General features: G+C 45.3%; 1 protein-coding gene across 2 annotated transcripts in view; it reads right to left on the bottom strand.

The window, feature by feature from the left end:
• Positions 1 to 2105, bottom strand: part of UNC80 (unc-80 subunit of NALCN channel complex) — a 134559-nt gene extending 132454 nt beyond the window's left edge. For both annotated transcript variants that reach the window (XM_075094034.1, XM_075094035.1), the window contains exons 1-2: positions 1925 to 2105; positions 596 to 644 (exon numbers count right to left, since the gene is read on the bottom strand). In XM_075094034.1, coding sequence (XP_074950135.1) covers positions 596 to 644; positions 1925 to 2016 — 141 coding nt within the window. In that variant the 5' untranslated portion in view covers positions 2017 to 2105. The remainder of the gene's footprint in view (positions 1 to 595; positions 645 to 1924) is intronic.
• Positions 2106 to 12145: the final 10040 nt, after the last annotated feature.

Raw genomic sequence — 12145 nt, 5'->3', positions numbered from 1 at the left:
TTTAGACAGTAGATTGAAGTTTCATTCAAAATACAGTTAGAAATACGAGTTATTAGTGTCTGCATAATAGCCTCTCTTTAATTATGCTGCTAAGACATGCTGCCTCTATTTTCCAGTAGAGGATGTATTTTTCATCTCGCACCATGGTAAAAGTATTGTTCATAAATCAGTTAGTAATGCTTAGATTTTCAATATTTTAAGTCTGGAAAAACTCCAGTAATTGCAAACTGAATTGACAGCAATCTCATCTGGACACACATACACACATGATGAACTGCAAGTTTAGACCCAGATTGTCATATCTCAGTCTGCCTATACCATTATTAACTTTAATTACTAATTAGTTCAATTACTAATGCCTCAGTCAATGTATTTTTGTTGTGTCTAGATGCACATAATATCCAGATTCTCTAGATGGGAAAAGGTTTCAAACCCTCTTGTGATAAAAGTACAAAATTAAGCTGAACGGACTAAATCCACTTCTGGCGTAAGCTGAGAAGCGTGCTGATCAGCCACCATGGTCAGATGAAGTTGCATGAAAAGTTAGTTACTAATAAGAGTTGAAAAAGAGAAAGAAAGAGAAAGATGTACATACCACACAGGAAGCTTCATATTGTTTCCCCAGTTTAGGTCTTAAAAATGCACTGAAGGAAGGGAGAAAAAGTGTTAGAGACACAGTACTTCAAGTATGGCTTTCGCTTCATTATTATTAGGATACTTCTCATGTCAGAAGGCTGGCAAAAGGCTGAGAAACTTAACGCAAGGGAAGGCCAAAACAACGTTCGGATACCTGTTGATGACATCTGATAAAATGCTGTTACCTTTTCTAGAAGACAAAAGCACCCACACTGACATGCCAAGAGGTACTTTGATCTACCCTCCAGAAAAGTCCTGTTCCCCATGGATAAAATCTTCCATCAGACAGTTTGCAGCAGTTTTACCTCAGTGAAAGATTTTGAATAGAATACATTTAAAATGTGTTAAATATTACTGAACTGTGCCTTGCCTCTATTTTAAGCCAGAGATCTATTTGCCAGTTTTGTATTACGTATTTTCCTCCACAACTGCTGATGTGGAAGGCTAATGATGAAATGCAGGCCTGTACCTTGTAGGTAGAAAACACCCACCCCCTACTGCCATTCGCCTCCAGAATGGGATCAGAGTTAAATATTTTAAAAATTAATCAGGTCACCCTATTACAGCATGTTTGGTGTGTTCTGTTTTTTTTTTTTTTTAAGGACAGTGAACCTGTGGAATAAAGGGATTTTGTGAACAAGGCCTTAAATTACAGTCACAACCTTCAAACCTTCCAGCCTCCCCTCACAGCCCCCACAATGTTTTCAGGTTAGAATTCTGTTAAGACAGGCTTCACAAGGAACATAAAGTCCCAGCCATATGTCCAGCCTGCCCCTCACACATCATTACTCTCTAATCCAATGAAATAAGGTGAGGCTTTGGCATATCTGTTTGCATGCTGGCCTCTCAAAGCATAGATTACACTTCTAGAATGGCTGCAAATATAGATACAAGCAAAGGTGCAAGTCTGGTGCAGCACTGAGGGATGCTGCTTATGATACCAGGGCTCCAGGAGTCCTATTAGAAGTGGGGGTGGGGGGACAGACAACAGGGAGGAGGGGAGAGGTGCATAGACATGCATACACATGGATGTTCTAAAGTCAAATCAAGAGGCTGCCTGGGACTGCCACTAGGTTAAGCTGCCTCTAGTCCTTCCCCCATCCCTGCATCCCTGATACACACAGATTGCTCTATATTGAGTGCAAGGAGAGCAGCCTGTTTCATGCCTTCATGTTGTAGCTGCAGTAACCGCTTCCTCCCCGCCACTGGGCAGCTGGCCTGCCCCCCCCCCCCCCCCCCCCGCCCTGTTGCAGCTGTATCCCAAGTCGCCAGGGCTTGCTGTTCTTACCTGGTTTGCCTCCATAGGAAGGTCTGGATGGGCAGAGGGATGCCACGGCCGCTTTCCTGCTCCTGGCCCTCTGAGCTTTTCCTTTTCACCATGGTGCTGATGACAGCTGCTGCTGTGAGCCAGTCTTAGCAGACGTACCAGCTGGGATCCCCCATGGCTGCCTCTTCGCTCTCCGTAACTCTTTACCCTCTTCCCCTCATCCTCCGCAGCCCACCCCTTCCCTCCCCTCTAACACCTCCCTTCAGCCTTGCTGGTGCAAAATGGCTGCAGGAGGCAGGGAGGAAATTAGGGGAGCGAAGATGTCCGCGTCCCTCCGCTTCCTCCCTGCCTTCAGCACCTCCCTCTGTGGACAGCTCCCAGCTCCGGGAGCCGCGCCGGCAGGCGGGGACGGACGGGGGAGGGCGGCGGGGGGCGCGGCAGGCCACGCCCCGCCACGCCCCGCCACGCCCCGCCACGCCCCCGGGCCTCCCGCAAAACTTCCACGCCCGGGAAGGGGCGCGGGTTGCTTTTCCCGCCGGGCCCGGAGCAACAGGGTCTCTGCTGCCTCCCCTCCCTGCGGCGCGCACCGCACCGCGGGAAAGAGGCCAAGCCACGCCAGTCCGCAGCGAGGGAAGATGCAGCACAGAACCGGTGGGGCGACGGGAGGTCTCCTGCCCTCCTTCCTCGCCTGCAGCGGGGAGAAGGCCAGCTAGGATGCTCCTGCACATGGGGTGGAGTCTTACCGAGCTCCCCTGCGAGGGCAGACGAGCAGAACTGAAAGAGAGCTTTTCGAGGTGCTGAGGAGCTCGGTAATGGTTTATAAAGCCAAGTTCCCCTCATCGCATTTACAAAGGCAGGAGCCCTCGCAGCGTCTGATACAGCATGGAGCAAGGCTGTTAAGTGGGGAGATACTCGTTTATCTCGAGAGTGGGGAGAGAAGGGAAGCAAGTGACAAACCCTCCCTGAAAGTAAAGGTTGGTGGTAGGAGGAGGGGAAGCTTGGGGCAGTTATTCCATGGGTTTTTCTTACCCAGAAAGAGTTGAGACAAACAGGTGGAGAGGATGGTGAATGCCAGAGCAGATTTACTTGTGTTTCCAAGTAGACACCAGACCGATTTGCCTAGTACAAAGATATATCTGAGTCAGGTTTGCTGGAAATATTTCTCAGTCACTGTTAGATTAGCTCTCCTTATGTACCTCAGGATATCAGAAGACAGTATACGACTGCAAATAATTAGTACAATAAAATGAAAGACGAATGCAAGACCATATTTATCACTTACTTTTTCACAAAACAATTGCGATATTCCATCGCTTATATAAAAAATGGCAAGTTTAAAGACAGATGCTCCAACAAGCAAGGCCACATTTCTTCTTGTCTTTCAGTCTTCCTACTTAATATTAGGCACTTAAAGACTCACTGAGGTCATTCCTTCCTGGAATAGGAGCTGAATTGACCAACACCAGCTATTTCCTTCCTTATGGGTACTTTGAGAAACAGGTTCTCTGAAAACCCAGTCCCACTAATTTGATAATCTGCATTTAGTTCCACTTGGGATAAAGTTTTTTCTCATGCCCAACCCAATTCTTCCTTGCAGTGATTTAGGCTGGTCTGGATCCCCACTCACGGAGAACAGGGCCCTGTGTTGTCTACATTTTGCTAAAATCCCCCTCTTGCACGAAAGGAGTATTAAGACAGTTGATTAGAAGGTAACCTGTTAAATAAAACCTAAACAATATGCTTACAACCAAAAAGTTTTAAATAATTAAAATCACTAATCTACCTGAATGCTGAAATTATAAACTAGGTCATTTTGTTTGCCTTCTTTGACTGGGTTCTTCGCTAGCAGTAACTTTCTCTGCTGGTGCACAGAAGTCAGGCTTTTTTATTCAGAGTATTAGCTTGCTCAGACAGGAAAGTTTTTAATTACTATTTTCTTTCCTTCAATTAAGTGAGGCAGACAGGGAAAAAAGAAAATCTTGATTTCTAAAATCTCATAAGAACTACCTACAGAGAGAAAATGGTTAAAACAAATTCTTCTAAATGCAAGGTATGTATGAAAGAGGTTTCCCTACTCCACATCTCCTCAATGGATCTAGGACCCTTTATGCAAAGTCTTCTTGTTTGGAAAGCAAATTTGAATTTTAATTCCAGCCAGCATGCCTCTTGACAGTCAGGAGTGAAACACAATGCAGTAGGAGTGATAAATTTATTTCTAAAGAATTGTTTTTTCCAGTCCTGTAGCGTGCTATGAAATTATTGAATAAAGCATAACCTCAGTTAGCACCAAATCTGAAGTCTAATTTTATTTGGAGTTTTAGTAATTATCAAGGAGGAGAATCACTCTTCTTCCAAGAAAAGTATGAGGACTAAGGAAAGTTTTAATGTTATTTGCAATTAAAGAAAAAAATTAACTGAACTGATCTGTTAAGGCCTCAGAAAGTGCAAGGTCAATGTCTTCCTCATGGACATTCACAATATGAATAACTAGAACTAGTAGCCTCACCACAGTTAAAAGGATTGCTAACCCTCAGCCGGGGATGAGGATTGCAGGCTAGGGATGGTTTATGTGGATATTATTTTAAGTGTCGTATAGTCTCACCCTCAAAGTTAGGTGCCCTCAGGCATTTTAGTCAGTTATAGTATCGAACTGGTTTGAGTTTAAGACACTTGCTTTCTCTCAGTAACTGGTAAACACAGTTCAGAGCTGAGTTTTGGTTGGTTTGGTGTTTTTGGTTTTTTTCCCCCCCTTTTTTTTCAAAGGGGTACCTCTCCTTATTCCTGCATTCAAGAAACAGTCATTTACAATACCTTCCAGTTTGCTGCTCTAAGCCTAAGCTTATTATTCCCATGCTCTGCTACACAACAGGAAACACAAGAGCAAAAAGAAAAAAAAGCACTGCAGCTTGCTTGCAGACTACAGCCAAAATCTCCTACAAATTCTCCTGATTGACAGGGACACCAGAGGCACTTGGTGTGGTCAGTCGAGGGCAGCTGCTTAGGGGTAAAGACAGGGATGAAAATGCGAACACCAAGCTCCACAAAAAACCCAAGTGTAGTAGGAAAACAATGGCATCCATTGGTTTCAAACCTACCCACGTAAACATCATTGCTGCCCCTGAACTAGAGAGCCCTTCACTGAGCATCTAAAGGGGAATCCAAATGCCCTCTCTTCAGTCAGAAGAGGAGCAGGAGTGGAGCACACACAAGGCAACTGCATGCTAGCTCCATGTCTGTCAGTGTCAACTATCACTCAGAAAGCAGGACAATATACTAGTACCTCTGCCTGGTTTTCTGTTACATCCTTGAAGGACTCTTTAGGAGAAACAAATAGCTTTGATGTACAGTATTATTTTCCTTACTCTTTCTTTGTGAGGAGCCAGCACCTTGCCCTGTCACACAGCCATTAGCAAGTGGAGATTGGGTAGTCCAACAGACACTGAGAGGAAACTGCATAGCTACTACCTCGTAGTGATTGAAAATGTAACTGCGAGTTGCAGTTCTAGTCAAACTTGCCATTTTGAGTCCAGAGTATTGCTCTCCAAAAACATGCAGGCATAAAAGACACCTAAATCCCTCTGTTTGTACAGAGGTTTGATGTTACAGAACTTATGATGCAAAACAAATCGGAGAGCAAAAAAAAGAGATTATCAACAGCTGGCACTGTCATAAGAACTGCAGTCACAAAGGTGCAGATTCTCCAGTTCAGCCGGGCTGTGACCAGCACTAAGCCCAGGAGGTAGCAAAAATGGTTTATATTAGTTTGACAGTGGCTAGAGACCAATTTTGTTCTTGCCTTGTTTTGGAGACAACATATCCACCCACCACAAAGGGCACATAAAGCTGAAGTGATCTGTACTTACATAAGTGAAACAGCTTGCAACTTGGGAACTGCATGTGTAAGAGAAGCAGGAACTGTACAACCTGGAAGATATTACTTATCGGTCTACTGAACTTCTGCTTGAAGCAGAGGCTTTCAGATTTGCAGTCAGCTTTTGACTGTACCTAAATACTAACACTGCAGTGGGTGCTGCAAATCGAAAATCTTCCAGATCAGTCCCCCGCTTACAGAGCGGGGATAGACAGGAAGCAAGCAAACTTTTCAGGGAGGTCGTTACAGTAGGCCAACAACAAGATGTCCTGAAAATTCACTTATGCTTTGTTCTCTAGGCAACGCTGGCATATTGGGCTGGCACAGAAACACAGGTCTGTCTGCCTGCAAAAAGATCAAAACTAGTGCAAGAAGTCACTGCTTTCAGGAAGCAAGTGTGGGGGAGAACACAGATGGCGTCATTAGCTCTGCTGTACACCAGCAATTCCCAGCCCACCCAAGTGCTTGGGTGCAAAAGATGCCCGTGACTTTTTCCATTTCTTCTCTTACTACAGGCAGCATCAGCCTGACATCCCCCCAAATCACTTGATTCCGCTTCATCACTGCTTTATTCATCGCACAGTTGTGTTTACACATCCATCACAGTACAATTCAGCCTTAATCCAGAAACAGTCAAAGCTGGCAGTATGCCACAGAGTGGGAACACTGAGAAGAATCTGAGCATGAAGCCCCACTCCACACAGGAGTGCCCAGAGGGAACTGCTCTAAGCCTCACCATCTTGTACTTGTTTTCAGGCTGATGGTCTCCAAGTCCTCAGCCTCAATCCCTGCCACACACGTTCCTATGTATTCATACCTTTAATTTATCTGTTATTCTCTTTGTGCAGAAAGAACTAGAATCCAAACTCTCAGGAGTATCTGGGGCCATTCTGTTGTGCAGCAGCCTTTCCAAGAGCAAAGCTGTAAACAGTGTGCCATTGTTTGGCACACTCCTGAGAGCTTAGTCTTCCATAAGCTGCCAGCAGGCTTTTGTCCTTGGCCAAAAGGACACTGAGGTGCTGGAGTGTGTCCAGAGAAGGGCAACAAAGTTGGTGAAGGGTCTAGAGAACAAGACTTAGGAGGAGTGGCTGAGGGAGCTGGGGTTGTTTAGTCCAGAGAAGAGGAGGCTGAGGGGAGACCTTATCGCTCCCTACAACTGCCTGAAAGGAGGTTGTAGTGAGGCAGGGGTCGGTCTCTTCTCGCTAGTAACAAGCAATAGGATGAGAGGAAACAGCCTCAAGCTGCGCCAGGGGAAGTTTAGGTTGGATATTAGGAAAAACTTCTTCACCGAAAGGGTTGTCAGGCATTGGAACAGGCTGCCCAGGGAGGTGGTGGAATCTCCCCCCTGGAGGCATTTAAAAGAGTGGATGTGGTGCTTAAGGATATGGTTTAGTGGTGGGCTTGGCAGTGATGGGATGGTGGTTGGACTCAATGATCTTGAGGGTCTTTTCCAACCTTAGCGATTCTATGGTTCTGTGACCCATGCTGAAGACCCTTTCTCTCTTGTGACAACCACAGAAAGTCAGCACTGATGGATGCCACTCATTTTACCCTTTCTCATATGGGTCTGTCAGGTAGAAGCAAAAGTTATTCCTTCATTTATCCATTTCTCTTCCTGGGAAGTCTTTGGACTGTCTTATGTAACTACACTGGAACACAGCAAGAGCATCAGCAGAGAGTGGCCTATTTCATCGGCAGTATCGTATACACTGTCATTTACATCAGTGTAAAGAGTGCGTCAAAGGCTGCTGGTTCAGCACAGCAACCTTATGCACCCTCTTTGCACTAACATGAACTACACAAGATAGAAGTACAGGGGAGATTAAAACAAAGGCCTGATTCTCTCCTTCCCAGGTGTTTTGTAAAAGTTAAAGAAACCTAGGAACGCTCTGTTTTTTCTTTAAGGGCTTTTAAACTCCACATGAAAATATTTCAACTGAAGTTCTTCAGAAGTCTCATTCACAGCTCTTCTTGCCAGCGCTGCTCAAACACAACACAACTATGCTTTCAGAAACAATGATAAATGAGCCCCTAAAACTATGCAATGAACCCCTAAAACTACCAGATTTACTACTGTTGCTACATGAATTTGGGCAGGAGCAGGCTGTAGTCTAGCTGGATCAGATCCCATAAGGACAATCAGATATTTAATCCTTGGGCCACGTTTAGCTGGAATCAGTAGGAGTGGCATAGCACTCATGCATCTGAGAATCCTATTTTGAAACAGTGCAGAAACACATATCCTCCACAGTCACCACAGAGAGTTATTGCCTTTGCATGACGTTCAAGCAACAAATCATATTCACAGAGCTATCTAATTGCAATTAAATACATGATAGGTACAGGTTATGCTCCAACTAGATAAGGCAGGGAGAGATGCAACAAAATCCTAGAGATGACATAGGGGGGTCTCTGGGCAAGACTGGGGGCGGGGAAAAATTAAAAATCCAGCTTTCACTGTCAGGGTATCACACCACCCCTTGGATCAGGACTCTCCAAGCTCTGGGATGTGACTGTTTTGGTAGTAGCTGCAAAACTTTTGCTTCCTTTTGGGGGAAAAAGATAACAAACCTTCTCCCACACACACCTTTTTCACCTTCTTCCTGCAGAAGATAGTGGGGATCTCTTGTTCCACTGAGTTACCAAACGTGTCTTCCTCTCCATTGCTCAGAAGAGAGCAGAGAACTGCCTCCGCCACATGCTTCTCCTACCAGAACAGGGGCACTCACACAAGCCAGGTTTGGGAGCCCCTCCATCAGGGCCACACTGTCGTTTACCTTCCAAGCAGCATCTGGGACTTCTGGATGGCCACACACCTCTAGGTGGGAGGCTTTCTGCCTGCCACTCTGATCTGGTCTGTTTCACTGTCTCACCCACCTGGTTTTCTACCATATTCCTGTACAGTGCAAGGAATACCCTGTGAGCTATGATAGGCACAGGAGGGACAGATCCTCTGTACGTCTAGCAAACATTGTTGCAGGATCCTGGGCTTCCCATGCTTTCAGCAACACTGTAGTTAATCAAGGTTTTATTCACAGCATGTACTCACCTCAGCGCTCCAACATCACAATCTGCTAGCAAATTACAAAATACATCCCCTGCCAGATGCTGCTAACAAGACACAACAATCATAGAAATATCACCTCTTCTTTGTTCACTTTGAAAGGGGGAAACAGGTTCTTACCAGCTGTCCTCAACCATTGTCCTAGCTGTGAATGCTTAAGTCAGGGTTTACCCTTTTGTTCTCAACCACTTAATCCTTTTCCTTTTAGCAGGTGATACATTAGTTCTGCCTTATGCCTAAGCACCCTTAGGAGGGTGCTTCTAATGGATAATTAACAGCACTTAATTATTCCTCCAGGTAATTTGACTGCATTTATTTATGAATACTGCAGCATTATGTGAAAAGCCCTGCTTGCTCAGGGCCTAGGAAACTTCAGGCAGTCTGCTCACTTGTATCTCCCTCCTACTGCTCAGGGTCCCAGCCATATTCAGAGGATTCTTCTTCTGTTAGCAAGACCCACTGCTGCTCTCCAACTCTGCAGAGCTCACACAGGAGCTGACACTCAAGCTTTCATTTCACCTGTGTCACTGCATCTACATTTGCATGGCACAGGCTTGAAACCCCTCCAGGGCAGGCATCAGAGCAGGGGGAGGCATCAGAAGAAGGCTTGCTTGAGCAGGCCCAGAGCCCACAGTGCAAGGAAAGCCTGAGAGGTGAGGCTTCCCTGTTTCCCCACACCACAGCCCCATGCTGAGAAGGCACCTGGTCCACACAGGTGGTTTGGGCCAGCACACAAACATTTTCTGGAGTATTTATTCGTTCCACCTGCAACACAGAGCTGCTCTTTCTCCCTGACCTGAGCTAAGGCAGGGGTTTAAGCACCCACCAATAGATCCAAACAAGCAAACTGCTTCAAGCATCCCTCAAACTTTGGGCAGTTTCCAGGATGACCTCAAGAGCTCATTGCCCACAGCTCCCTTTGCCTTTGGTCCACACCCGCCCCCACCATCATCGACAGGCTGCAGGAAGCCGGTCCTGACTGTGGTCATCCATCGCTGCTGGCTGGGCTGAGCCCCTCATGGCAGGCGAGAGCGCTCCCTATGGCTGTGAGGGGAGGGGGTGCTGCGCCGACACCTCACGATGCCAAACCACCGCGAGGAGGCCATGGGCTGCGTGAGCCATGCTGGGCAGTAGGGTAGGGGATGGTGGCCGCCATTTCCCTGATGAAGGATGCTCTGGGGAATGGGGTAGCATCAGGCCTGTCGAGGGCAGCAGCTCTTCTACCAGTGGTAGAGCCATGATCCAAAACTGTGACAAGTCCCTGCTGGCGGCCCAGCTCATGACAAAGGGATGGCTCCAGCCTTCGGTGACACCTTGGCATGCCTCTGCGCTGAAGGCAGCCGAAGGGAACACTGTGCCAAGAGAGGGGAAGCTGGCTCGTTTGTGGGCCTCCTCTGCCTGGAGGGCTCAGCTGCTCAGTGTGGGGTGATGCTAAACCTTACTTCCAGGCTGGGACCCTAGCACAAAGGACAGAACAATGTATTCACACAAAGCAGAGAAATATTACCCTGCAGAAGAGGACGCTAACTGTAAAAACTGATTCTTTTGGCAAGAAGTAACAGAGACTAGCTGAGAAATACGATGTAATCTGCTCTGACTTCTGGCAAGCCTGACTGTGCAATACCAGCAGATGTATTATACTCTTTTTTCCATGCAGGGCAGTGATACTCAGTGGTTGAATGCAGGAGGAGCTGTATCACAAACAGTGGTAACCAACACAAGCAATTAGATGACAAGCGATTTTATTTTGCAAAACAATCACTATACAGCAACAAATACAATTGCAAATTGGATTGAAAAACATGAACTACCTACCACCAGCCATTCAAGAAATGCCTCTTTTATGGTAACAGGCTCTAGAATTATCAGAAAAAACACAGGTTTGTAACAGCAGACTGTATTCCTTGACATCCCAGCATACAGCATGTTTATTTGTTGGCTTTTTCTCTTTGCTAAAGTTGAATTGGCTTTTATACGCTTGACTTTTCCAAGTGTGAAACTAATTTACCTTCCTGCAGTGGGAATTGCTGGAGTTGTAGAGGGAGTTGCTTTAGCAATCTGACTAGTGAGTAAACTCGACACACACCTAGGCTAGAAATCTACCTGCGTCGATTTTCATAGCAAACGTGATCTACTCTTCAAGGCGCTTGCCTTTGAAGGGACATTTGTACTTGGGTTTCAAACAGTATTTGGCCCAGCATGGGAAAAACTTCTGCTCACATGTGGTAGGCCACACAGGTTGCCTTTCGACTCCCTTTGGGTCGTGTATATAAGGCAGACTTAGATTTGCAAGCAGTCATGATGAGGTTACTACTGTACCTTAGCAGAGCATTGAATGAATAATACCATTTACTGCTGTACAGTGAAAATATACATAGCCCTTGTGGGCGCACAATTTCCCTCATCGGTATTAATTTTTCCTTTATTGTTGCTGGACAGATGTTTGCTCAACTTTGATTTCTTTCTGCTTGTGGTTACATGGAAACAGAACTCTGCAGATGGGGCAGAAGCACTTTTTTTTGGTCTCTACAACATGATGGATTATTAATTCGGGGCTCTCCCCTACTATCCAAACAAGGTTTCACCATTCTTTTTGTCTAGATTATCTCTGCTTTGTTACAGAGTTGGGTCTCAGGCACCCAACATACCTGCTGGCTCAACATGCCTGTGGAAAAGAAACACAACGGATGCAGTTTCCAGGAAGCTGGCTCTATCTTCTTTAGTGGGCATTACATATTTACAAAACCGTTGTTTTTAAAACCAACACTCTTCTTGAGAAGTTAAGATTAATATGAGCTTTTTCAGTGAACATCTAGAGTCATGTAACATAACTTGTTTTGTGGTTTTTTTTATTATTAAACAGCACAATACCCTTGATTTCTTTTCATTCATCTCCACAGCATTCTAGGGTTCTTTCTATGGAAGGAAGATTATGATTACAAAGGTCTTTGCTTGAATCAAGACAAGAAAGCTCATTTTAATGCATGAAATAAATGACTTGGTGTGTTACGCTACTCTAACTTTGGACTCATAGGTGGATTAATTAAGCTTCATTTTCAAGAGTATTTCAATTTTAAAAGCAGAATAAAAAAACTTGAGTCTCAGGTTAACACTGTTCTCACTAGCTGGTGTTCAGCTTCAGAGAAGCTGAGGTTCAGCAGTACCATAGACTCTCTCCCACACTGGCAAAAGGCATTAAAAAAAAACCTACTGCAAGACTAATTTATATTAATTGATAGTATGATCAGAGCAACATGATATAAACACTGGTTTGGTTTTTTTTTTTTTCTTTATGTCTGTTGTTTTT

The sequence above is a fragment of the Phalacrocorax aristotelis genome, chromosome 5 (genome assembly GCF_949628215.1).
Source record: "Phalacrocorax aristotelis chromosome 5, bGulAri2.1, whole genome shotgun sequence".
Classification (NCBI taxonomy): domain Eukaryota; kingdom Metazoa; phylum Chordata; class Aves; order Suliformes; family Phalacrocoracidae; genus Phalacrocorax; species Phalacrocorax aristotelis.
This window is presented reverse-complemented; position numbering and strand designations above follow the sequence as displayed.